Below are 27,238 nucleotides of genomic sequence, written 5' to 3' on the forward strand. Positions count from 1 at the left end.
TTTTAAGTCTCAACTCCTCAAATTGCATGCAGAACAGACACTACTAAAACAGGAGTCTCAACGAACATTGATTCTGAAAAATTCATGCTCAGTTTGTTGAGCGTGGCATTGCAGTATCGCATACCGCTAGCAGCATTTTAGCCAAAGATCTGAACAAAGTGAACAGGCTAGCATCCTCTTCAAACAGTTGGAGACGGAGTGAATGGATGTGTTCAATACCAATTCAACCGTTCTACCTCGTTAGCTAGCAACAAGGTAGAACGGTTCAATTGGTATTGAACACATCCCTTCACTCCGTCTCCAACTGTTTGAAGAGGATGCTAGCCTGTTCACTTTGTTCAAACTTAGAGAAAACATACAACAAAAAAATTATATTGTGAATCGCCCATAAGTTTGAAAAAAAAGGTCATATCGCCCAGCCCTACCTTTAGTGTCTCTCGAGGGTTATGGAAATTGTGTAAGGAGAAAGTAAACAAGCTGTTTTGCTCCAGGCCTTTCACAGAGGTGTGTTATTGTGAGATTGTGTAAGAAATATGTGTTTCTCTCCATGATTGGGAGTCCCATAGGCCGGCACACAATTGGCCCAGCGTCGTCTGGGTTTGGCTGGGATAGGCCGCCATTGTAAATAAGAATTTGTTCTTAACTGACTTGCCTAGTTAAACAAAGGTTACATTAAACATTTTAATCTCTCATTGGTGGAGGCTTGCGGCCTGTGTGGGAGCATGGGAATCAGCTGTCACAGAGGACAGAGCATGGTTGGGGAGGAGAAGGGGAGGTGGGGGTTGGGGGTTCAAAGAGCAGAATGGCAGATGTTGTCACACTGCAATAAAACTATTATTTGCCTAATAAGAGTTTGGGCTCAAGGGGTTATAGCCTCTCAAATACTCAGTTTTCTGCTCCAGTTACTTTTGTTTATCTTATTATTATTTAATGTGGATTTGGAGATAAAGCACTGGTCCCCGAAGCCAAGCAGAGTTGCCACACTGAATTATGTCTAAACATGCAAGTCGAAGACGCAATCCATCAATACCAATCTGAATGGTCTACCCACTGTAACTCAAGAGCTCAAGTTGTAGCCTTAACACACCAAAAAAATATATAAACTGGGACTTAGGGGATGGAAAAACCCTTCAACTCCTTAATCCTTAGCCCTTAAGTACATTGTTTTAACTTAGTTCTGAACTCACCAGCTCCAATGACTTTCTGCTTGGTCACGTGGCTGGGATGGATCTCGCTGGCAAACTTGAGGATGGCTGTGTTGGGGTCCTCATACGTGTGCGGATCCACATAGGTCTTTAGCGGCTTCAGTTGCTCTGGAGAATAATACGAATAGATGGGCATTTGTGAAAGAAAGATAAAAATACGTAGAGAGAGAGGGGTACTTATTTTCTTTTGTCTACCTGAGCTAGAGAAGTAAGTATCTTCTGGTTCTTGTCTTGTATGGGAGTTCCTTCTCCTGAATAACAGAAAAGAAATATCATCAGTAATTATCATCCAAAATCGAATGATCTGTTTTTCTTTTTATCCTTCCATGTCCAGCTAGTTTCAAAAGACGCCTCGTCATTGGTGTGTGCCGCCTCAATTCACTGAGGGAAAGCTTTAATAAAGACTGGAGCCTGTCTGTGTTTCCTAAGCCGTGTCAAAGACAGATGGACGGATCGACGGACAGATAGCGGTGTGCTGCTGTGCTGAAGGATTTGCTACAGTATGCCACAAGAAGAGCCGACCAGCTCTTATTCCAAAACAATGTGCCACTTGGGCCCGCTTCCATTCAAAGCCACTACTTGTTAGAGTATACTCATTGAGCAATGACAAGCTGCACTCAATGCCAATTCTCCCCTAGTGATTGCTGGAAAACAGATAGAGATAGTAGCAAAAGGAAGGGGAGAGAAGGGCAAAAGTAAAGAAGAATGAGAAAGGAAACCAGTGAAGGGGTGAGTGTTATGGAGGTGCTTAACAAAAGTGGAGAGAAGCAAAGGGCGAGGGGCAGAGGGGGGGAAAGGAGGTTGCTGCTCACCGTTTGCGTACGAGCAGGACGACCACCACAATGAACAACATGGCCGCTCCGCCAACTGCCGCTCCGAAAATGACCGCCGTGTTGCTCTGGGGCACTGTGGCACATCAACAACAAACCCTGAGACACAATGGTAACACACTGACAAAAAAAACAAAAAAACACACACACACACTGGTTCTTTCATTTCGAGGCCCTGTAGTATGGGGCGGTGTCCCAATCATCTCAAATAGCATCCTATCATTCTCCCTTCTCCTTATTAGCCTCACATGGCCATCGTCCTTACTATCAGGCAGGGTCTCAAATTCATCCTCCTTGGATCCTCCAGGGCTGCCCTCGGGGCTCAGGGCCTTGACCCTGAATAGGTAGGCCGTGGCTGGGGACAATTCACTGATCTGCACAGAGCTCTTCTCCAGAATCAGAACAGTGTACGTGGTCACATCCAGATTGTCATCCTGGAAGAGTTGGAGAGGGGGGAGAGAATTGAAAGATGAGATAAGTCATGATTGATTCACTGGGTTTCAGTAAGGACTCAAAATAATAATAATTTTGTTATGCGATATTGGTCCCTTTATGTGGCATTTATCCTCCATGAAACCCCGCTCATTTTCTTTCTCTTACTCTTTCTTTCCTTTGTGCACTATCACAACATTAAATTTTTAAGTCCTTATGTAACAAAAGACACAATAGAACAGTGCAAAAATATGCACCCGCTAGTGGTGGCGTGGGTGGTACTGTACCTTCTTGCGGTAGCTGAGTTCGTAGCGGGTGGGCCGGGGCAGTGGCCTGTGGGGGGCTACAGCCCAGGACAGGGAAAGGCTGGTGGGGCTTCGCTCGACCAGACGCATGGACGTCACCTTGGGGGGGTCTAAGGAGAAGGAAGGAGGGGAGATGTCAAGGTTCAACACAGGTTCAACCAACCAAGAGCTTTTGAAATGCTTTCATTGCAATATGTGTGAGAGTATTTAGTTATCATGCTTGTATGAAAAGCCATAACTACATTTCAGATCCCATTTGATCATGCATAATTAAAATGTTTCTACTACTTCTACTACCATTACTCCTAAGTACGGTAGCCAGTGTTGAGGGTAAAGTGTTACAAAAGTAACGTGTTTTGCAATCAGATTACTTTATGAGTAACGGCGTAAAGTAACGGTACGTTTTTACAAATTGGTTAATATTATTACAGTTATTTTTGTCAAAACCCATGATCCAAACTTGTCTCGTTTCCTCATTTAGTTCTCGAGCGAGCAGAGAAAGGCTGTTTTGAGTAAAATCATGACAGCTGTTGTCCATGCAAATTTATAGAGGACGCACCTCTGATCTTTGCCCATAGAGGGCTTTCCCGTCTTGTGGCAAGTGGGCCCTCTATACATCTCTATGGGTCAGTGTACGTGCGGTCTATAAACAGAGCTGGCGGCTCGAGATAAATATTTTGAATGAAAAGATTGGAAATCTGTACAGATGTTTTGCTTAGAGTATACACCGAGGGTACAAGAATTTGAAACACCTTCCTAATATTGAGTTGCACCCCCTTTTGCCCTCAAAACAGAATTCATTCGTCAGGGCATGAACTTTACAAGGTGTCGAAAGGGTTCCACAGGGATGCTGGCCCATGTTGACTCCAATGCTTCTCACAGTAGTGTCAAGTTGTCTGGATGTCCTTTTGGTGGTAGACCATTCTTGATCGACATGGGAAACTCTTGAGCGTGAAAAACACAGCAACATTGCAGTTCTCAAAATGGTGTGCCTGGCACCTACTACCATAAACTATTCAAAAGGCACTTAAATATTTTGTCTTGCCCATTCACCCTCTGAATGGCACACATACACAATCCATGTGTCAATTGTCTTAAAAATCCTTCTTGTCTCCTGTTTCCTACCCTTCATCTACACTGATTGAAGTGGGTTTAACAGGTGACAACAATAAGGGATCATATCTTTCACCTGGATTCATAAAAGTAACACAAAGTAATACTGTAAAGTAAATGTAATGAGTAATACGTAATGTATTACTTTTTCAGGTAATAAATCCCAACACTGATGGTGACTCACCTGTGTAGTGCAGGGCAGTGGTCAATGTGCTTGTGGACGGGGGCCTGTTGGAGCGCGGTGCCACCTGGCTGGCAAACAGCGACACTCCGCTGTGGGCCTCCACGGTGAAAGTGTAGTTGAGGTGGGGCTCCAGCTCGCTCACCGCCACCCAGGTGTGCATCAGGCCCAAGCTGGCTGGCTCGAGGCGCACCTTCTCCCCGCACGGCTGGCACGTGGCGCCATCACAGCATCTACACTCAACACTGTAGGTGATGTCACTACGGCCGCCCGTGTCCTCCGGTGGGCTCCATGACAGATGCAGCTTGCCCGCGGCCAGCTGGGTGGTCGTGGCGACCAGTTCTTGCGGCGCTGAGGGCAGGCCTAAGGCAACAGGAGCAGGAAAATGGATGCATAGTATGTTAGTTCACAATGTATTTTTTTATATATTTTTTTATTTCACCTTTATTTAACAAGGTAGGCTAGTTGAGAACAAGTTCTCATTTGCAACTGCGACCTGGCCAAGATAAAGCATAGCAGTGTGAACAGACAACACAGAGTTACACATGGAGTAATGTCATCATTATGTCAACCACTGTAGCATTCTGTGATTTTCTATTTAGTGTCATTATGCCATTATTTTGGTTAAGAAGAGAGCACTATGAGCGCAATAAAAACTCTCATTAGTTGTCAGTGTGGGATCCACCAATGGTGACAGTGCACATTAAAGTCATTTTCCTAAAATGGACACCTTCCTCCTCCTAACCTGAGCAGGGCCCTGTTGCCGGGTCGTCGGGAGCGCGGTAGAAGCCTTCTGCACATGGGCAGAGCAGCGCCCCGGAGCCCAGCAGCTGGGTGTTAGCAGGACATAGTTTGCACGTGTCGCTGGGCACGAAGGCTTTGAAGAAGCCTGGCTGACACTCTGAAAACACAAACACACACAGGGGAGACTTTCATTAGGAACTGAAGGAAACTACTTAAGAAACGGGAAATTAAAACATGGCAAGGAAAACATGGTGTGTATCCCAAATTGCACTTTACTCCTTATATGGTGTGTACTGCTTTTGACCAGATCCCTATGAACCCTGATGAAAAGTAATGCACTATAAAGGGTTTATGTAGATGATTATTACAGTGTTTTCCTACATCTGAGTGGGTGTTTGGTGCAGAAACAACAGCCATACTACTACTCTTTAAACCTTTAAACCATCCACATTTTCTCGCTCTCTCTCTAAACCAATACAACCAGTCTTCCCACATTTCCAGGACAGTAAGTCAGCCATCAATACTCCACGAGAAGAGTAGAGAAAACAGAGGAGTGCAAGCCAGAATCAAGTGGGAAAAGAAATCAGAAAGAGAGAAAATGAATAAGTGAAACCATTATGTGCATACTTTTAAAAAGACCCCTGTGCAAATATGAAACTGTATCGCTTAGATAAGATGTCTGCTGATTTCACACATGGGAGAATAGAGTGGGAGAGATACAGGTAAGCTCAAGCTGTGCACCAACAGTAGTTGGAATCAGAGTAAGACGGCGTGAAATCTCTGAGGGTCTCATGGAGGAAAGTGAAAATGAGAAGGCCGCCCTTAAATGCTCCAAAAACATTCCAATGGCTTCTGGTCATGTCCGTGCTCTATCCCCTTACATGACTACACACACACGGCGAGCAAATCTGACTTCAGAGGAAGGATTACTGTTCTCTTCACCTGTTTCCCCTGCCCTCTCTCACACACACACTGTTTGCTTTGGTTCTTCTATTTCCAGGCCCTGCAATATGGGTCTGTATTCCAATTATCTCAAATAGCATCCTTTCTTCAGCCAGCTCTCTTTTCCTAGGTTGACTTCATTGCTTTATCAGACATTAGGGGAGGCGAGAGAAATTGATTACAGGCAATGGAGGAATGACCTGAGAAAGAAGGTGAAATATGTAAAGAATCAATGATATATGGTTCCAGTGTCTCCATCCAAAAGGTAACACCAGGGGCAAGTCAAGAAGGACACCGATGTCTATTCTCAGAGAAATATCAGCTTTGATCAGTTACCGCCTTCGCTGAAGTTTACTTGGAACACGCAAGTAACCTCACACTCTCCTGAAAGAAAATCACCCATATTTCATTTATTCAAGTAACTATGAGACGTTCCCTTCGCTCCATTCGTCTTTTGCCTCATTGAGGCCTACAAGTTGCAGTTGCCATTTGTCGGCAGTAGGATGACATGGCGAACATGAATGACAGTAGTGCATTCTTAGTTGAGAGAAAAATCGAAGCATGAAAAAATGATTGAAAAATGATTGAAATGATGAAATGATTCACTCATTCTTTCACATCCCCTTTCCTCTCTTTCTCTGCCAGCTGATTCTATAACATTCATGACTACTCATTAACAAGATCTCGAAGGTCGAAAAGACATGGCGGGACAGAGAAACAGAAGGGCAGCAGAGGGATAGAAAGAAAGAAGGGTAGATTACAGCAATGTACACGAAGAGCTAACAATAATATTCACGTAAATCTCGAATGGCTCAAAGTGGAGAAAAGAATGACTTCATCACTACTTGTTTTTCTAAGAAATGTTGACATGCTGAATGCACTGAGCTGTTGGTTTAAACACATAGCACACAGCTCAGACACCCATAGATGCCCCACAAGATGTGTCACCAAAGGTCTCTTCACAATCCCCAAGTCAAGAGCAGACTATGTGAGGCGTACAGTACTAAATAGAGCCATGGCTACATGGAACATCAGGTAACTGATGTGAACAGTAAAATCAGATTAAAACATTTTTTATACAAATACTCCTTATGGAAAAGCGGGGACTGTGAAGAGAGACACACAGGCACAGACACACATAAATTAAATCAAAAATCCAATCTTACTAGGCACATGCGCCGAATACAACAGGTGTAGAACTTAAAGTGAAATGCTTACTTACAAGCCCCTACCAACAGTGCAGTTTCAAGAAATATGGATAAGAATATGCGAAAAGTAACAAGTTATTTAAGAGCAGCAGTAAAAAATAACAATATATACAGGGGGGTGCTGGTAAAGAGTCAATGTGTGGGGGCACCGGTTAGTTGAAGTAGTATGTACATGTAGGAAGAGTTAATTAAAGTGACTATGCATAGATGACAACAGAGAGTGGCAGTGGTGTGGAGACGGGAGGGGGGGAGGCAATGCAAATAGTCTGGGTAGCCATTTGACTAGATGCTCAGGAGTCTTATGGCTTCGGGGTAGAAGCTGTTTAGAAGCCTCTTGGACCTAGACTTGGCGCTCCGGTACCACTTGCCGTGTGGTAGCGGAGAGAACAGTCTATGACTGGGGTGGCTTAAGTCTTTGACCATTTTTAGGGCCTTCCTCTGACACCGCCTGGTATAGAGGTCCTGGATGGCAGGAGGTTTGGCCCCAGTGATGTACTGGGCCATACGCACTACCATCTGTAGGGCCTTGCGGTCAAATGCCGAGCAGTTGCCATACCAGGCAGTGATGTAACCAGTCCGGATGCTCTTGATGGTGCAGCTGTAGAACCATTTGAGGATCTGAGGACCCATGCCAAATCTTTTCAGTCTCCTGAGGGAGAATAGATTTTGTCGTGCCCTCTTCACGACTGTCATGGTGTGCTTGGACCATATTAGTTTGTTGGTGATGTGGACACCAAGGAACTTGAAGCTCTCAACCTGCTCCACTGCAGCCCCGTCAATAAGAATGGGGGAGTGCTCGGTCCTCTTTTTCCTGTAGTCCACAATCATCTCTTTGTTTTGATTATGTTGAGGGAGAGGTTATTGTCCTGGCACCACACGGCCAGGTCTCTGACCTCCTCCCTATAGTCTGTCTTGTTGTTGTCGGTGATCAGGCCTACCACTGTTGTGTCATCGGCAAATTTAATGATGGTGTTGGAGTTGTGCATGGCCGTGCAGTCATGACTGAACAGGGAGTACAGGAGGGGGCTGAGCACGCACCCCTGAGGGGCCCCTGTGTTGAGGATCAGCGTGGCAGATGTGTTGTTACCTACCCTTACCACCTGGGGCTGCCTGTCAGGAAGTTCAGGATCCAGTTGCAGAGGGAGGTGTTTAGTCCCAGGGTCCTTAGCTTATTGATGAGCTTTAAGGGCACTATGGTGTTGAACGCTGAGCTGTTGTCAATGAATAGCATTCGCACATAGGTATTCCTTTTTGTCCAGGTGGGAAAGGGCAGTGTGGAGTGCAATAGAGACTGTATCATATGTGGATGTGTTGGGGCAGTATGCAAATTGGAGTGGGTCTAGGGTTTCTGGGATGATGGTGTAAGGCAGACACACAAGGCATGCACTCTACATACACGTACACATGGATTTTGTATTGTAGATATCTGGTAGTAGAGTAGTGGCCTGTGAAAAGTGTTATGAAATGTAACATATGTAACAATGTAACATATTTTAAATTGTATATAACTGCCTTAATGTTGCTGTACCCTAGGAAGAGTAGCTGCTGCCTTGGCAACAGCTAATTGGGATCCTTAATAAATACAAATACATTAACACAGAACCCATACAGGCTGCACGCGTGCGTCATCGTGCATAAATGCATTTTGTACCCCCACACCAAACGCGATCACGTTAGCAGGTTAAAATATCAAAACAAACTCTGAACCAATTATATTAATTTGAGGACAGGTCGAAAAGCATTTATGGCAATTTAGCTAGCTAGTTTGCACTTGCTAGCTAATTTGTCCTATTTAGCTAGCTTGCTGTTGCTAGCTAATTTGTCCTGGGATATATACATTGAGTTATTTTACCTGAAATGCACAATCTCTACTCTGCCAATTAATCCACACATAAAATGGTCAACCAAATCATTTCTAGTCATCTCTCCTCCCAGGCTTTTTCTTCTTTTGACTTTATGTTGCGATTGGCAACTTTCATAAATTAGGTGCATTACCGCCACTGACCTCGTTAGTCTTTCAGTCTCCCACGTGGGTATAACCAATGAGGTGATGGCACATGGGTACCTGCTTCTATAAACCAATGAGGAGATGGGAGAGGCAGGACTTGCAGCGCGATCTGCATCAGAAATAGAACAGACTTCAATTTTAGCCCTTGGCAACACAGACAGGGGCAGTGGGTGCAATAATTGAATAACATGTATGTCTAAATTTATTTTGCAACACTTGCCCACGCGACGTGAGTGGTGTAGTCAGCCTGTAAGAGTCAGAGACTGTAATCAACAGTCATTCCAGAATACACCACCCAGCGGTGGACCATAGGGTTCAGGCCCATTTACTGCCTTTCATCACAGGAAATGAATCCAATATACGTGATGACCAGGAGTCAGTGACCACCAGTTTCTGAGTTTAAGAAGAATAGAAACTGAAGAAGGGTAAAAGAATGTTCTAAAGGGAGCTAGAGAGAGGGGAGGAGGAGGGGGCTTAATCTTTGCTGGACACAACAGGAAGCATGAGGCTGACGCTGAGCTTCCTTCATCCAGCAGCCAATCAAAGCATGCGAGGGAAGATGGTCACAGCCACAAATAGAGTCCAGGGAAAGAATATGGGAGAGAGCTACATTGTTGTTTTCAAAGAGAACATAACTGGGAGTAAAAACACAGTGCATTTCTCAACTAAATAAAAGTCTGTTAAGCTCTTTAAGAGCCAGACCGCTGAGAAACTTAAGTGAGAATGTCTTTTTTGCCCTTCGGGGTCCCCTGGGAGGTAGGCCCTGTTGTCATTTGAGAGGTCCTGTGTCTAAAGAGCCTGGGCGTTTATTTATAGTGAGTGACTGGCGGGACCTGGTGGATTCTGGAAGTGGAGTTGGCTGGTTTGTCAGCCGGAGTTAAGATGGATGGAGATGGAGACCGTGATGAATGCACGGACCGATGGATGATTGAATGGGTACTCAGTGGTTGGACAACAGAAAATCCCCCAAGGACTTGAGTTAAGTGGGGGTGCTCTAGAAAAGAAGAAAAAAAGCTGAATTCAAGTCCTGGGCTCTTTAGCTTTTAAAGCACATGAGGGTCATGTCTGCCTCAGGGTAGTAGTGAGTTAAACTGTCCTTGACTACCGGGAGTCAATAGCCAACTAAAACAAACACAGGAGTGAGCAAAGGAGAGAGAGAGGGGAAGAAGTGAGAGACGGGAAATGGCTAAAGGCTACCGCATGCTTTGGGTCGGCTGGCGCCTAACTGAAATCGGCTAGGTGAACAAGCTCGCATACACCCTTAAAAGACCGGCAATAGTACGGTTTGTCCATCTTGAGAGCCATAGGAATCACGGACACTCTTACTGACAGTTGCGGCTGCTTCGTGCAGAGGTGGGACAAAGTCATTGTTTTACAAGTCACAAGTAAGTCTCAAGTCCCAAGTAAAGACAGGCAATTCCGAGTAAAATCTCAAGTCCAAAACTTTGAGTTTTGAGTCCTAAACAATTCATAATGTGCTCTTCACCAAATGTAATACCATTTCATATTTTTAACAAGAGTAATAGTTCAATAGTTCAGCTTCAAACGTCGAACAAAGTTGGAAATTGTTGCGCCTCCGACTGTAATCTTTTTCCCTGCATGTCTTGCAAGCTGCAATCCGTTTTTTATAGAGTGTCGTCTTTATATCCGAAAATAATAATTTTGGGTATCATCTTTCCAAGAGCTCCATCTGAATTCACCCGCTGACGTTCCTCTGCACTGCCACACACATCTTTTTCTCAGCTGGCACAATTTGATTGGCTGCTGTCCGATTCAAACTGTAATCCGTTAAATGAAGAGTTGATGCGCTGCACACTTTTTTAATAGCATCATTTTTAATATTTGGGCTTGGGGAGGGTATCAAGTCAGGTCGTGTCAAAAGGCTCAAGTCCAAGTTAAGTCACGAGTCATTGGTATTAAAGTCAAAGTCGAGTTGCAAGTCATCATATTTGTGACTCGAGTCCAAGTCATGTGACTCGAGTCCACACCTCTGGCTTCATGTGATGTATTGTTGTCTCTACCTTCTTTCCCTTTGTGCTGTAGTCTGTGCCCAATAATGTTTGTACCATGTTGTGTTGCTACCATGCTGTTTATGTAGTGTTGTGGTGTCTCTTGACGTGATGTGTGTTTTGTCCTACATTTTTATTTTATTTTTAATCCCAGCCCCCATCCCCGGAGGAAGCCTTTTGCCTTTTGGTAGGCCGTCATTGTAAATAAGAACTTGTTCTAAACTGACTTAGCTAGTTAAATAAAAGGTTAAATAAAAAAATTAAGCCTGTATATACTTCCTCAAAATAGTCTGAAATAATACAAAAAATAAAGAAATCGGGCATACATTTCTTCCAAGATCTTAGTCGCACAATTCTACATCTAACTAAGACATTAAGTGCAGTATTTCAAGTAAAAAATGTGCACGTGAAAATGAGTCGTCTATCGTTGAACACTAACACTTCATTGAAGAATCCCTACTGTTAACCAATCTCAGACGAAGGGGCGTAGACTTCAGCTTCAGAATTTTTTTATGTGCACAAACAGCAAAAAAAAAAAAACTTGCTGAAAGCCAAAACCAACAAAAACTGTACAAAATGTCATCATAATATATGCACGAACTGTTCCGAACTTTTTCAGATGAGAAGCGTACTTATTGACTAAAATGTATTTTTGGCTCCCATTTTCAGTTGTTTTGCATCTCTGTAATTTCTACGTGTTTCCACTAATGCTGCATGAGCAGGACAACGTCTCATTGGTGTATTAGGGGGTGGTGGAGGAGTAGTTGAGTAGAACAAAGTGTCTCTATGATGGGGGAGGTATGGTAGTAACATGAAGCCAGAGGGGTCACAGAGAGAGGAGGGGGGTGGAGAGAGGGGGATGGTGGGGGTCAAGGTGTGGGGTGTGCGTGCGGGTTAAGGTGTGGGGAAATAGTAAAAAGGATTAGCTGACCAATGGAGCAGATGTAAGGGAATTACATCTGTTTTACAATTCCACTTAGGCTTGCATCTGGTTTTTAACAAACACAATACATTCCCTAATCCCTTTCTCTTCACACTCCTCCTCCCTCGGGCTGCTCACAGAACAGGGAGTAGTGCAAATGGGAGAGAGAGAGGTACAAATAGGAAGAAAGAAGCCATCAAATCACATTTTATTGGTTACATACACGTGATTAGCAGATGTTACTGCGGGTGTAGCGAAATGCTTGTAAACTGACAATGCCATTCAAATAACCATCACACAAACCAACAGAGGTCTAACACTAAATAGATGTCCCATGACCCGTCCTTCAACTACACTGTCCAAACAACAGCCACCACGGTCATCTAGGACACACTTCCTTTGTCTTTCCTGAAAGTCCAGTCTAGACATCCAGGTGGCAGTACATGCTGAATTCCAACAACATGTCTACTTCCTGTTAAGAGAGGCCAAATGAACCAATAAACAAAATTACTTGTAATCGGTGGGGTGAAAAAGGAGTGACTGCGGGCAACAATGGAAAACAATGGAGAGTGGCTGCGGATTAGGTGGCGTCCGGTTTCCGCTGGAGCCCGTCCTGTTTGCGGGGGGGGGGGCTGAGCTCACACACCAGCAGCACAATACACAAATCTCCACGGCCCCACCACCACCACGTTGCACAGGAATGCCATACAGAGGAAATATGCACCCAAAACCTGCCCTGGAAATGGAGCTCTGTGGCACCTGGGAGTACTTATATGCTGGATACTGGTAGAATAATGGGACAAATGTCTTTGACTCATACAAATTCAACACAGACACCAAATGTTTATTGTTCTATTTTTGTTTAAAGGACAATTCCACCACTTTATAACCAGTTATTATGCTGTTGGTATATATGCACTACTGTAAGATTTGATAGACATTTAAGTTAGCGTTTTTGTCAGTCATACTGCACGATACCTAATTTTTCTTTACTTCTACATTGTCCTCATCTACAGTATAGTCCAATTCCCAGAGTCCATTTCACCTCCCAGGATGCAATGCTTCACCCAGTCTGTAGTTATCTTATGGCTAGCAAGCCTAGACAAAGCTTATGTCATAACTTATGAGTGCATTTCACATTACTTTTGGGTTGTAATAATATAATGCTTGCATGAATATCTAGCCAAATATATCCAAATGTCATTGTCACCAATCCATTGCATTACACTCAAAAATAAATTATAATCTAGATGCTAACGAATGCTAACTATAAGTTAGTCTGATGGTTTGCTAGCACGCTAGTGCTACATCCAAAATAGTGTTTGCAACAATAACAGCAGTTTAATCTTAGCGACGATCTTAACATATAGTCCTGTTAGAACTCAACATTTATTATGAAATCACTACAAAATCCTAGTCTTTCATGATTGAAACCCTTATCTTTGGTGCTAACATTAGCAATGCTAGCCAGCTAAGTAGCTAACCCTACTGCATCTGAAAAATTTAAAAGTGTTAAACAATAACAGCCTTAACAATTGTCCAAGCCAGAACACTGTAGACCTATTGGAACTAATAAAAAGTAATAACTAATATAATATACACAAATATAGGCTATTTGGAAGGGAGCAATGGCTGCCGGAGCTGCAACTTTGGGAGTGGTTTCGAAGAATGGAATCATGGGAGCGTGAGGAGCGTGAGTCTTGAACAGAAAAAAATGGAATAAACCAACTATAAATATCATTCTATAGGTTATTGAGTGTCCATTGATATATATTTTTTACAGATGTTAGAGGAAGACAACCAGAGCACCATATACAGTGCATTCGGAAAGTATTCAGACCCCTCCCCTTTTCCACATTTTCTTACAGCCTTCTTCCAAAATGGATTAAATAAAACATTTTCCTCAATCTACACACAATACCCCATAACGACAAAGCGAAAACAAGCAAATTTGAGTTTAAAAGAAAAACAGCGCTAAATGATATGAGGTACTTATCATGTTCAGTTTAATGGGCCGCAAAGGCTTGTGTTGATCGATTGGGACCAAGAACATCACTTACAGTGCCTTCGCAAAGTATTCAGACCCCTTGACCTTTCCCCCACATTTTGTTACTTTACAGCCTTAATCTAACATGGCAAAAATAAAAAATGTAATCAATCTACACAAAATACCCCATAATGACAAAGTGAAAACAGGTTTTTAGAAATGTTTGCAAATGTTTTTTTTTTTTTTAAATAACAGAAAAATCTTATTTACAGAAGCTTCAGACCCTTTGATATGAGACTCAAAATTGAGATCAGGTGCATCCTGTTTCCAATGATCATCCTTGAGATGTTGCTACAACTTGGAGTCCACCTGTGGTAAATTCAATTGATTGTACATAATTTGGAAAGGCACACCCCTGCCTATATAAAAAGGTTGCACAGTTGACAGTGCATATCAGAGCAAAAACCAAGCCATGAGGTCGAAGGAATTGTCCGTAGAGGACTGTGTTGAGGCACAGATCTGGGGAAGGGTAACAAAACAAGGTCACCAAGAACACAGTGGCTGCCATCATTCTTGAATGAAAGAAGTTTGGAACCACCAAGATTTCCTAGAGCTGTCCGCCCGGCCAAACTGAGCAATCGGGAGAGAAGGGCCTTGTTCAGGGAGCTGAACAAGAACCCAATGGTCACTGACAGAGCTCCAGAGTTCATCTGTGGAGTTGGGAGAACCTTCCAGAAGGACAACCATCTCTGCAGTACTCCACCAAGCAGGCCTTTATGGTAGAGTGGCCAGACGGAAGCCACTCCTCAGCAAAAAAGGCACATGACAGCCCGCTTGGAGATTGCCAAAAGGCATCTAAAGAACTCTCAGACCATGAGAAACAAGATTCTCTGGTCTGATGAAACCAAGATTGAACTCTTTGGCCTGAATGCCAAGCGTCACGTCTGGAGGAAACCTGGCACCATCCCTACGGTGAAGCACGGTGGTAGAAGCATCATGCTTTGGGGATGTTTTTCAGCGGCAGGGACTGGGAGACAAGTCAGGATCGAGGGAAATATGAACGGAGCAAAGTAAACAGAGATCCTTGATGAAAACCTTCTCTAGAGCACTCAGAACCGCAGACAGAGGCAGAAATCCACCTTCCAACAAGACAACAACCTTAAGCACACAGCCAAGACAACACAGGAGTGGCTTCGGGACAAGTCTCAATGTCCTTGAGTAGCCCAGCCAGAGCCCGGACTTGAACCCGATCTAACATCTCTGGAGAGACCTGAAAATAGCTGTGCAGCGACGCTCCCCATCCAACCTGACAAAGCTTGAGTGGATCTGCAGAGAAGAATGGAAGAAATTCCCCAAATACAGGTGTGCCAAGCTTGTAGCGTCATACCCAAGAAGACTTGAGGCTGTAATCACTGCCAAAGGTGCTTTAACAAAGTACTGAATACTTATGTACATTTTATCCGTTTATTTTTTATACATTTGCAAATAAAAAACAAACAAAAAAACAGTTTTTGCTTTGTCATTATGGGGTATTGTGGGTAGATTAAAGAGAGAAAAAATGATTTAATCCATTTTAGAATAAGGCTGTAACATAAGAAAATATAGAAAAATTCAAGCGGTCTGAATACTATCCGAATGCACTGGAGCAGTTCAATATGAACCCGAAAACTACAGACGGGTTATATAGATCGCTGAAATAACAGTCAAGATAATAATTTATTTTATTAATCATCTCAGGGATCCTACTTGAAAATGTCAGAAGCAATTTCCGGTTTCGCTCATCACTAAACAAATCAAATCAAATGTTATTTGTTACATACACATGGTTAGGAGATGTTAATGCGAGTGTAGCGAAATGCTTGTGCTTCTAGTTCCGACAATGCAGTAATAACCAACAAGTAATCTAGCTAACAATTCCAAAACTACTACCTTATAGACACAAGTGTAAGGGGATAAGAATATGTACATAAAGATATGAGTGAGTGATGGTACAGAGCGGCATAGGCAAGATACAGTAAGACACGAAATCATAAAATTACACTAAAACTATGTAGGACATCACTAAATACTTCATAATAACAACCCAAATGTTAAGTGGCGGAGCTGCCTTTTGAGTTACTCTACTGTTGTACTGTCAGCAATATGAAAAAGTAGACCTATATCAATCTATGTCCTACATATGCACAGAGAAGAGCCATCTTCACTCATTATCATGACTAGCAAATGCTATTATGCCATATTATGTACTGCCTATGAGTTTCTAACACTAACCCTTCTCATTTAATTAGGAAAGATTTTAAAAAAGGGGCAATCTGCAGTTGCTACATCCATTTTTGGAATTAATGATATGTCCCCATTGAAGACTATAAGCTTATAAATGCCTCATGAGCAAAGTTGACATGTTGCCGATGACATGAATGTCGATTAAGGAAGCCCCCGCACATCTCTGATTCAGGTGGGTTGGGTTAAACACATGTAACTGGCTAGGTATTCTTCTTTCCAGCTGTCGTACCCCACCAGGACCCGAAATATGAGCTTGTTTTACACCAATGTTTGTAAACAAAGTACATTTAAAACACTATACATGGTTGGTTAAAACTATAAATTATAAACTATAAAACATCCATAGCTCAGTCTATGAATTTGAGATTAGTTACATCTTTCAAGCCCCATCCCTCCGCTTTTACCGAAACAGGGGTTGGGGACTATGCTGTTAGTTTTAACTGCTGATTACCCCTTTAACTGTACCGCTGGATCCTAAAATCAATAGGATTTGACATGTGACATTGTAACCACACCTTATAGGCCTATTGAATTCATGTAAAAGCAAAGGCTAAACTTGCGCCATCAATTCAAATGCACTAATTCAACAGCATCAGTGAAAAATATTTATAATTCACAATTTAGATAAATATTGGCCACTATGCCGTGAATTTTTTTAGGAATAATGACGGGTCCTATATTTATTCCAAATGGAGCTTCACCATGATAGCGCATGACACTGATGAGGCAATTTACTCAGAGTCGCTCCATTATCTAGCCCACGCTCTGAACCTTAGTTTGAGAGGTCGATATCAACTTGGCACAAGATCACAGAAACACATTCAATGTAATCACAGTCAATCTCCTGAAACCTCCCCATTTTCAAAGGTTAAGAAAGAAAGACTGATATGAACATCTGCTGAAAGTCCAAAAATAGCCCTTAATGAGGATTTCTTTGACTATCAACACAATGCAATCATAGGCCAAGTAAATCCACAGTATCCATAATGATGACTCCTCTTAAGCTATGGATTCCATGGAGCGGGAAATAGTATATGTAACACTGTAGGCCTATACACCCCATCTGATAAAGAACAAAACGTCACAAACCAGTCCCAGAGATGTTTCTTTCTGATTACAATAAACAAGTTGGTTCCAGCACCAGACTGCACTGCTGATATGTTGCACCAAAATAACAATTGTTCCGCTCTTCATAATGACTCTCTAGGGAGTAAACTGGGGTGAATCCTCTCTTTTTGTCAAGTATTCACTATCACCTGTGTCATATCAATGCTGTGATCCCAGTAGATATATTCAGAACAGTAAAAAGTTTTTACATTTCAGTTGACATTTTATCTGGACAAAATGTGGACGTTTCTTGTCCAATATGTGAAGAACGGCAACTGTTTTTGCTGCATGTACAGCACAGGAGGTTGGTGGCACCTTAATTGGGGAGAATGGGCTCGTGTTAATGACTGGAGCGGAATAGTATGAAATACATGGTTTCCAGGTGTTTGATGCCATTACATTTGCTCTATTCCGGCCATTATTATGAGCCGATATGAGACGGTGCCAACAGATATGGCAGCTCTGCTTCTAGCTCCTAAGCAGCAATATTTCTTACATTATTAGGCCAGAAAAATGTTTGTGTTATTACATACAACTGGAAATTACTTTTGGATATCCCCAGCATTTCTACCAAGAATATAACTTTCATGAAGTGCTTTGAGAGGCTAGTTAAGGATCATATCACATCTACCTTCCTTGATACCTTAGATCCACTTCACTTACCGCCCCAATAGATCCACAGACAATGCAATCGCCATCACACTGCACACTGCCCTATTCCATTTGGACAAGAGGAATACGTAAACTAGGCAAAAAAAGAACAGCCCTTTTTCAGGACCCTGTCTTTCAAAGATAATTTGTAAAAATCCAAATAACGTCATAGATCTTAATTATAAAGGGATTAAACACTGTCCCGTGCTTATTCAATAACCCATAAACAATTAAAGAACATTCACCTGTGGAACAGTTGTTAAGACCCTAACAGCTTACAGACGGTAGGCAATTAAGGTCACACTTATGAAAACTTAGGACACCAAAGAGGCCTTTCTACTGACTCTGAAAAACACCATAAGAAAGATGCCCAGGGTCCGTGCTCATCTGCGTGAACATGACTTAGGCATGCTGCAAGGAGGCATGAGGACTGCAGATGTGGCCAGGGCAATAAATTGCAATGTCCATACTGTGAGACACCTAAGACAGCGCTACAGGGAGACAGGACGGACAGCTGATGGTCCTCGCAGTGGCAGACCACGTGTAACAACACCTGCACAGGATCGGTACATCCGAACATCACACCTGCGGGTCAGGTACAGGATGGAAACAACAACTGCCCGAATTACACCAGGAATGCACAATCCCTCCATCAGTGCTCAGACTGTCCGCTATAGGCTGAGAGAGGCTGGACTGAGGACTTGTAGGCTTGTTATAATGGTCCACCCACACAGTGTGGTGAAGGAGGAGCAACAGCACCTCTTCAACTAAATTTGGCTTGGCCCCTAAGACCAACAAACTATTACAGATGCACAATTGAGAGCATAATCTCGGGCTGTATCACTGCCTGGTAAAGGCAAACTGCACCGCCCGCAACCGCAGGTCTCTCCTGTGCGGTCTGCTCAATGCATCACCGGGGGCAAACTACCTGCCCTCCAGGACGCCGACAGCACCCGATGTCACAGGTAGGTCAAAAAGATCATCAAGGACATCAACTACCCAAGCCACGGCCTGTTCACACCAACTATCATCCAGAAGGCGAGGTCAGTACAGGTGCATCAAAGCTGGGACCGAGAGACTGAAAAACAGCTTCCGTCTTAGGGCCATCAGACTGTTAAATAGCCATCACTAGCCGGCTTCCACAACCCTGCTGCCCTATATACATAGACTTGGAATCACTGGCCACTTTAATATTGTTTAAATAATGTTTTCACATCTTATGTGTATATACTGTATTTTAGTCAAAGCCACTCCAACATTGCGCAATCTAATATTCATATATTTCTTCATTCTGTTATTTTACATGTGTGTATTGTTGTGAATCGTTTTTCAATACTACTGCACTGTTGGAGCTAGGAACACAAGCATTTCGCTACACCTGCAATAACATCTGCTAAATGTGTATGTGACCAATAAAAATATGATTTGATTCTGCCCTCAGCAGCCTCCTGTGATGTACAGTATGTGTATCCCTACCAAACTACGGTACACAGATCAGGGATACTTTTCAAATGTAGCGTCTGTTTATTATTTTTGGAGAGAGTCGTCAAATAAGCAAAAAATACTTGTTTTATTTACTGGCATACACAGAACAGCACAAAGTCTAAATAGTCACATCTGGGTCGTGGGTCGTGAAACGGGATGTTGCGATTCAAATGGTGTCACATTCAGTAGATGCACACAGACCAACCATAATAATATCTTCATCATCCAGAGAGCAATAGAAAATGTTGTCTTGTAGCTGGTTCCATGAGGGAATAGTCAGTAATAATGTTACGTTTGATCATAAAACTTACAGGAGAGTTGGAAAATGGAGATTAGAAAGGGGGGTAGAGCCTGGGAGCAATAAAGAGAAAAAAGAAAATAGAACGAGCAAAAGAAATGAGGCCAGGAAGACAAAGACGCAGGCAGAACCAGTAGTTACTGCACATAAAGCACACACACCCAAGTCAATTACTACCCATAAAGTCATTCACCACATGGCAGGCACAGTCATGCAGCTTCAACTTAGTCACCGACATCAGTTTAGGGGAGAGGAAAACTAGGCCTAGATTACTGGAAAAGGGAAATCCTCCTTTGGGAGAAAATAACCTTAACAGAACTAATTTACTGGTTCCCTCAGGATTTTTCCCACAGACAAAAAAAAAAGAGCTCAACAACATTCAGACTGTGTGTAAACAAGAGCATTTAGATACTGAGTGTGCGTCTCAAATGTCCCTGGTCAAAAGTAGTGCAGTTCATAGGGAATAGGATGCCATTTGGAACGCAGGTCAAGTTGGCCTTAAGACATATTTGCCCAGCTCTGGGATGAGTGTGCATATGGCTTTAATGTGGGTGACAGGGTGTGGGCACGGTCAGCTCGACACAATCCAAGGAGCAGCCAGGTCAAATGTGTGTCTTTGTGTGGTAACACAAAGTTTGTATTCCTTTCTGCCAGCAAAGATTATGTGTAAAGAAAGGCATTCTTAGAGGGTAGGAAGCATGTGTTTTTACTCAACACAATGTGGTCAAAGACTTAGTTGTAGTCACGATCTGGTAACCTATAACTATACTGAACAAAAATATAAACGTATCACGTAAAGTGTTGGTCTCATGGTTCATGAGCTGAAATTAAAAGATCCCAGAAATATTCCATATCCACAAAAAGAGTATTTCTTAATTTTGTGCACAAATGTATTTACATCCCTGTTAGTGAGCTAATTGAACAGCATTACCATTACACGGGTGCACCTTGTACTGGGGACAATAAAAGGCAACTCGAAAATGTGCAGTTTTGTCACACAACACAATGCCACAGATTTCTCAAGTTGAGGGAGTTTGCAATTGGCATGCTGACTGCAGGAATGTCCATCAGAGCTGTTGCCAGATAAATTAACATTCAATTATCTACTATAAGCCACTGTCATTTTAAAGAATTTGGCAGTATGTCCAACTGGCCTCACAACCACTGACCAGGTTTAACCATGCCAGACCAGGACCTCCACATCTGGCTTCTTCACCTGCGGGATCATCTGAGACCAGCCACACGGACAGCTGATGAAACTGTGGGTTTGCACAACCGAAGAATTTCTGCAAAAACTGTCAGAAACCATCACAGGGAAACTCATCTGCGTGCTCGTCATCCTGACCAGGGTGTTGACCTGACTGCAGTTTATCATCGTAACTGACTTCAGTGGGCAAATGCTCACCTTCGATGGCCACTGGTATGCCAGACAAGTGTGCTCTTCACGGATTAATCCCAGTTTTAACTGTACAGGGCAGATGGCTTTGTGGGGGAAAGCGGTTTGCTGATGTCAACGTGAACAGAGTGCCCCATGGTGGCGGTGGGTTATGGTATAGGCAGGCATAAGCTATGGACAACAAACACAATTGCATTGTATCGAAGGCCATTTGATTGCACAGAGATACCGTGAAGTGATCCAGAGGCCCATTGTTGTGCCATACATCCGCCACCATCACCATATGTTTCAGTACGATAATGCACAGCCCCATGTCGCAAAGACCTGTACACAATTCCTGCAAGCTGAAAACGTCCCAGTTCTTCTATAGCCTCCATACTCAGCAGACATGTCACCCACTGAGCATGTTGGGGATGCTCGGGATCGACGTGTACGACAGCGTGTTCTAGTTCCTGCCAATACCAAACAACTTCACAAATCCATTGAAGAGGAGTGGGACAACATTCAACAGGGCACAATCAACAGCCTGATCAACTTTATGCAAAGAAGATGTGTCAGGCTGCATGACGCAAATGATGGCAACACCAGATAAACTGTTTTTATTTTAAGGTATTCCCTGTCATGTGAAATCCATATATTAGGGCCTAATTAATTAATTTCAATTGACAAATGTCCTTATATGAATTGTAACTCAGTAAAATATTTGAAATTGTTGCATGTTGCGTTTATATTTTTGTTTAGTATACACACAGTGGGTTGAGAATTTTTACATATTTCTTAACTTATTTCCGGATAGCTTCAGAACTACCCACAATGCACTATTTCTCAACATCATATGGAGAACCGGTGCTACCTAGCTAGTTCCAGCTGGCTAACGTTAGCTACTCGCTATGCTAGCATGTAATTACATTCCAAACCAAGTGTTGGTGCTGGTGAAAATCTACAAAGAAACCATATAACTTCATGCGAAAGATCTCTTCTCCTGTGCGTTTAGTAGTGGTAGTCAAGCGAGCATTGTAGTAGTTTTCCGTCATTCATAGCTAGTGCAGTAATACCCACATATCGCCATAATATCCACAAGGACGGAGTTACAACTCAGAAATGAGAAGCTAGCTTTGAAGCGGGACCGGTTTATTCGGTTTTGGAATGAGACTGACTGAAACCAGGTGCTGTGCCGAGCGTGAAGCCTGCAACCTCTATTTCTTACCGACCTACTGGTACATCGCGAGAGTCTGCAGTGATGGAGATAAACCGGTTAAATTCAATGTGGATTAGCTGACTCTCCCTCGGCTGGTGAAACGGCCTCTCCCTCTGAAGGCCCCTCATTGGTTCTTTAACTTAGGTAGCTAATTTAGCGTCAATTGGTAAGTCTCTGCTCTCTCTACTTTATATCTGATGGCAATTTTTGTTGTTGTGTTCTGTGGGTTCCAGCCTGTGCTAGACTAGTTGTTGTCTGGCTTACTACTCAGCTATGTTGAATGTGGTGGTTGGCTAGCTAGCAGGCTAAAATAAACTTTATCAGGATGGCTTGCTTGCTAGCTAAGATAACGGCATGTACTGGTAACATTATTTAATAATTGGTTAGATGGCGTTATGCATTTAGGACACCTTGATTTACTTTAATATAGCTGTAAGCTAGGTGTCGATAGCAACTGGCCGACAGACGCAGTGCTAACGTAATGTTAGCAGGCTCGTAGGCCTAACGTAAGTAGGCTAGTTGGCTAGCAACCTTGCAAGCTGATATGTAACAATACATTCATAAAGTAGTAGCTTGCAAATAGGCAGAAAATGTGAGTGCAAACTATTTGTTTAATTATAAATGATTTCTGTTGGAGTTTATATTATAGGGAATAGTCTGGCTTGCCAGGTTATCCATATTATGTCACACCACGCAAATGTTTTTCCAGCATAACTTCAGCATTCTGATCAGTTTTATGTAATAACTCGAAAAATAGAAAAGTGAAGTGTAACTTTGCATTGGGACTTTTGATGCGCATTCTAATGCTAATCCATATGTTACATGTGATTACATTTATGCTACCTACCCTTTAAGGAAGAAAACTGTCAATGTCAACAGTGAGTCAACTGGAGCACACTGCATGGGGGGGGAAGAGGGTGTGTGTGTGTGTGTGTTTGTGTGTGTATGTCTTTGTGTGTGCATTTGATGTACTGTATGCACAGTTTTATCTGTGTATGTTTCCACTCCTAATGCCAAGCTCATTTACTTTCACCTTACACGGTAGCTTTCTGTATTCAACCTGTATTCAGCCTCAATCCATTTTTTATGTAAGGTGGGAGCAGGAGTGCGTCCCAAAATGCATCCTATTCCCTATGTATAGGGCTGTGGTCAAAAGTAGTGCATTATATAGGGAATAGGGTTCTATTTGGGACACAGGCCAGGAGTTTTCCATAGGGAATTCCTCAGACCTGCAGTAATCTGGGAGTAAATGGAAGAGGAATGCAGTGGAGAATGGGAAGGGGAGGGTGAGAGGAGCCAGTGCCTACAGCTCAACACTGCACCTCATTGTTCTCCTACCTTTCCATTCCATTCCTCACTTTTAAAAGAAATCTCTCACACACACACACACTACAAATGGAGGGGAAACAGATTGTGTGTGTGTGTCTCCCAAAATCAGTGGTGTAGCAACATGCTTAATGTTCCAGTGATGGGAGTTTGCCACATCGCAGAACAGCTCCTAACAGGCCTGAGCATGCCAACATGCTCTCTCTCTCTCTCTCTCACCCTGCTGCAGTCACACACAAAAACACTCACATGGTGAAACCTAGTCTCTTACAACAGATATGAGAGAGAGAGGGAGAGAAGGAATGCCCAATGACTTAAGGAATGACAATTTCTCTGATGCATTTAACGAAGAAAGCCAGAGAACTGAAATTGAATTGATAACCAGAGTGGCATTCTCTCCTCCACCTCTCTACCTTCCTCTTACCTTGCAGAAGTCAATACACCACCACCAGTAGTTTCAGTGACTTCTGCCTCTCCAGTCTTTGAGCAACATCTGTCATTTTGGCAGGACTGAGGAGATGTAGACTAGAGGGCCTCTGATGAGGACTTGAATACAACATGGTGGCAACATGACTACAAAGCCCAGGTAAGGCTATGTATGAGTATTTAAGATAAGAGAATGAATGAATGACAATAAATTAGCAGGATACTAGCTTACAAGGGCCAAAGGTCCTGATACAAATGGCTACAAAAAAAGAGTGGGTGACCTCAAACACTTTTCAGTTATGGAATGATGCCGAGAATCAGATTTGATTGCAAAGTTAAACAAACCAGCTAACTATGCACAATGATGACATTTAACAATTTCCACTAAAAATGTAGCATAAATGCATTTACATGAAGAACAGTGCAGATGCAAAGTTTGGGAACAGAATGACTGTTTGTGCTGTTTGTTCCGTCATTCTGTTACCAAACTTTGCATTTGCGCTGTTCTTTAAGTAAATGTGTTTTGTAAAATTCTGTGGAAATTGTTAAAAAAAAAATGTTAAAGTGAAAAATGGGAGTCTCAGCATCATTGTGTTACTGTGGAATTGCCTTTTAAATATTTGCATTTTTTATAGCCAACACAAATTAAAGAACATAACTCACACTCACAAGCCCCCACACACATACACAGCATTAGAATCCATGATGCGAAAGGGGAAAGATTCTCAGACCACCAGCCAACAAAGGAACATACACCTTACCTCGGCATGTGCCGTTGACGGCCTCGTAGCCGGGCCTGCATTGGCACTGTCCGACGGGCACCACCCACTCTCCATCCACCGTGCAGTAGATGCGGGGCGTCTCCTCGCTCACCGCATTCTCTATGCAGGCCCCCGCCACTTCCCTCAGGGCCTGGTTCTCCCCCCCCCCTGCTACTGTTTCGGGGAAGGCTGCCAGGCTTTTGACAGTGGCCGGGCAGGTCTTGTAGTAGACCCTGACAGAGAGCAGCGCCACACAGGCTCCGATGTCTTGGAAGGCAAGGTAGAACCCTTTCCTGCTGAGGCTCTCCACCACCCGCGTCTCTGTGTTGATGTGCAGCTCATTGCGGCTGGTGATCTCGTCGGGTGCGATGGTTGCCACCTTCTTGAACTGGCCCTTGCGGAAGTTGGTGCCGATATCAGCGTCCGACTCAGAGGAGAACAGGTTGAAGGTCTCCTTGCAGGTAAGCGATGAGCCGTCGAACGAGTTGCAGTCACGCACGATGAACTGCAGCTCCACGAAGACTCTAGAGGCTGACGGGCGGCGCTGGATGAAGGTGGTGCGCAGCCAGTTGTCCTGCTCACGCTCGCCCACGTTACACACTGAATAGGTATAGAACTGTGAGCCGTTGAGACTCCTCTGGACCACCTCCCACTGAAACAACCACACAGACAGACTATCAGGGATTTTTTTATTTTTTTTTATTTCACCTTTATTTAACCAGGTAGGCTAGTTGAGAACAAGTTCTCATTTGCAACTGCGACCTGGCCAAGATAAAACACTTACTCTGGGGGATACATTTTGAGCAAAGTTAAAATGTTCAATGCTTATTGGGGGTTCCCTACTGCCCATGTTGACATCTTAAATCCTAATGGGGGTGCCTTGATTTGTTATAGGAGTGACTAGCACCCCTGTAATTTTAACCCTGGAGGCAAAGGGAAAGTGAGTGAGGGAGACCCTGAAGGAACATATCAAGACATAAGTGGTGAGAAAAGTCCAGAGGTCTTAGCGAAGGAATGAAACCTACTGATTTTTACAATACTATTGAAATACCCCTGAGGCCTGTCAACAATGAGGCATCTTAAGCAAGATGTTGATCCATGTATCCAACTCTTGCTGCCACAGCAGTTAGACATTTTAGTGAGAAGTTTTCCAACTAGGGCTGTGGCGGTCACGAAATTTCATCAGCCGGGGATTGTCAAGCAAATACCTGTCGGTCTCACGGCAATTGACCGTTAATTAACAAACACATTTAGCATCTCCTGGCTTCCACACAAAAAAGTTGAATACATCCATGTAATCTAGCCTACACCTTCACAATAAATCCTTTATTTATTTTAGACCGGTATAAAGAAGCATGATATGAAGAAATGTAGTTCATTTCAGAAGAAAAGAATAGCATACTCCGAGTTGTCCTTATGTTAGGTCCTGATGTGGTTATGCCAAATGGCTGTGGACTACTTCATTTAGCAGACTAGATTTGTTTATAATTCTGTGGCATTATTTTATAGTATGAAGGATACAATTGAACAAACCTGTATAAAAATATTTATATTTTCTCCAAGCGATTTGAGGGAGTGCGCACATGCGGCTATTCTGTGTTGAGCGGTTAACAAAGAAATAGGTACTCCTATATGCTTAATTTAGAGAAGCCTAATTACCATGACTAAATGGTCATGTGGAATTTGACTGCCTTCATGACTCATGACCGCCGGTGTGGCGGTAATACGGTCACCGCAACAGCCCTACTTCTAACATGCTTCAGCGTAATAGTGGATGCTCAAATACATTTGGCCCCACGGGTGGCTGAGCCTGTGGTTTGTTCTCTGCATGTTACCACTATGCTATTTATTAAAAGAATGTGCTTTGTTGGCTGACTGTGTGGCATCACATATAAACGGAGGCATGCAACACGAGAGCAAGCAGCTCCATAAAACTATTGCAAAATGTTTTGGGTGATTCAAACGTGGTAGAAACATTTTGAATTATAATACATGATATCATAATTATCTTGATACGTGTCAATTTGGTCTACAATTAAGTGCTATAAAAACATAAAATATTGTAAAATAACAACTATTCAGGCTTTCAATTAACTTTATCTTCCTGGTCTATACAGTAGTTGAACTTCAACAAGATTGTGCCAGGTGAAATTCAACATAACTGTTAGTACACAATTGAAGACACTATTTTGAGGAATTTTAAGATAGGATTATGTATGTTCAGCATGCCCAAATTTGCCTTTGAGTCATCAACCCATCAAATAGACCAACTTGTAATTATTTGCATGCAACTGAATGACCACTCAAATGTTAATGACACAAAATTGGGCCCAAGCACGCATGACACAAAAGCAAACGATAAGAAAAAAAACCAACAATCAGTTTTACTGTGATGAAAGACAACCCATTTTCTACTTATGG

At 42.9% G+C, this 27,238-nt stretch overlaps 1 protein-coding gene across 1 annotated transcript in view; it reads right to left on the bottom strand.

Moving 5' to 3' along the window:
- LOC118360952 (ephrin type-A receptor 2-like) overlaps positions 1 to 27,238 on the bottom strand; it is a 37,127-nt gene that overhangs the window by 7,912 nt on the left and 1,977 nt on the right. Inside the window, exons 3-10 of the mRNA XM_035740559.2 lie at positions 24,818 to 25,469; positions 4,812 to 4,967; positions 4,070 to 4,429; positions 2,755 to 2,882; positions 2,301 to 2,469; positions 2,018 to 2,111; positions 1,401 to 1,456; positions 1,188 to 1,313 (exon numbers count right to left, since the gene is read on the bottom strand). Coding sequence (XP_035596452.1) covers positions 1,188 to 1,313; positions 1,401 to 1,456; positions 2,018 to 2,111; positions 2,301 to 2,469; positions 2,755 to 2,882; positions 4,070 to 4,429; positions 4,812 to 4,967; positions 24,818 to 25,469 — 1,741 coding nt within the window. The remainder of the gene's footprint in view (positions 1 to 1,187; positions 1,314 to 1,400; positions 1,457 to 2,017; positions 2,112 to 2,300; positions 2,470 to 2,754; positions 2,883 to 4,069; positions 4,430 to 4,811; positions 4,968 to 24,817; positions 25,470 to 27,238) is intronic.

Source organism: Oncorhynchus keta, chromosome 28 (genome assembly GCF_023373465.1).
Source record: "Oncorhynchus keta strain PuntledgeMale-10-30-2019 chromosome 28, Oket_V2, whole genome shotgun sequence".
NCBI classification, from domain to species: Eukaryota; Metazoa; Chordata; class Actinopteri; order Salmoniformes; family Salmonidae; genus Oncorhynchus; species Oncorhynchus keta.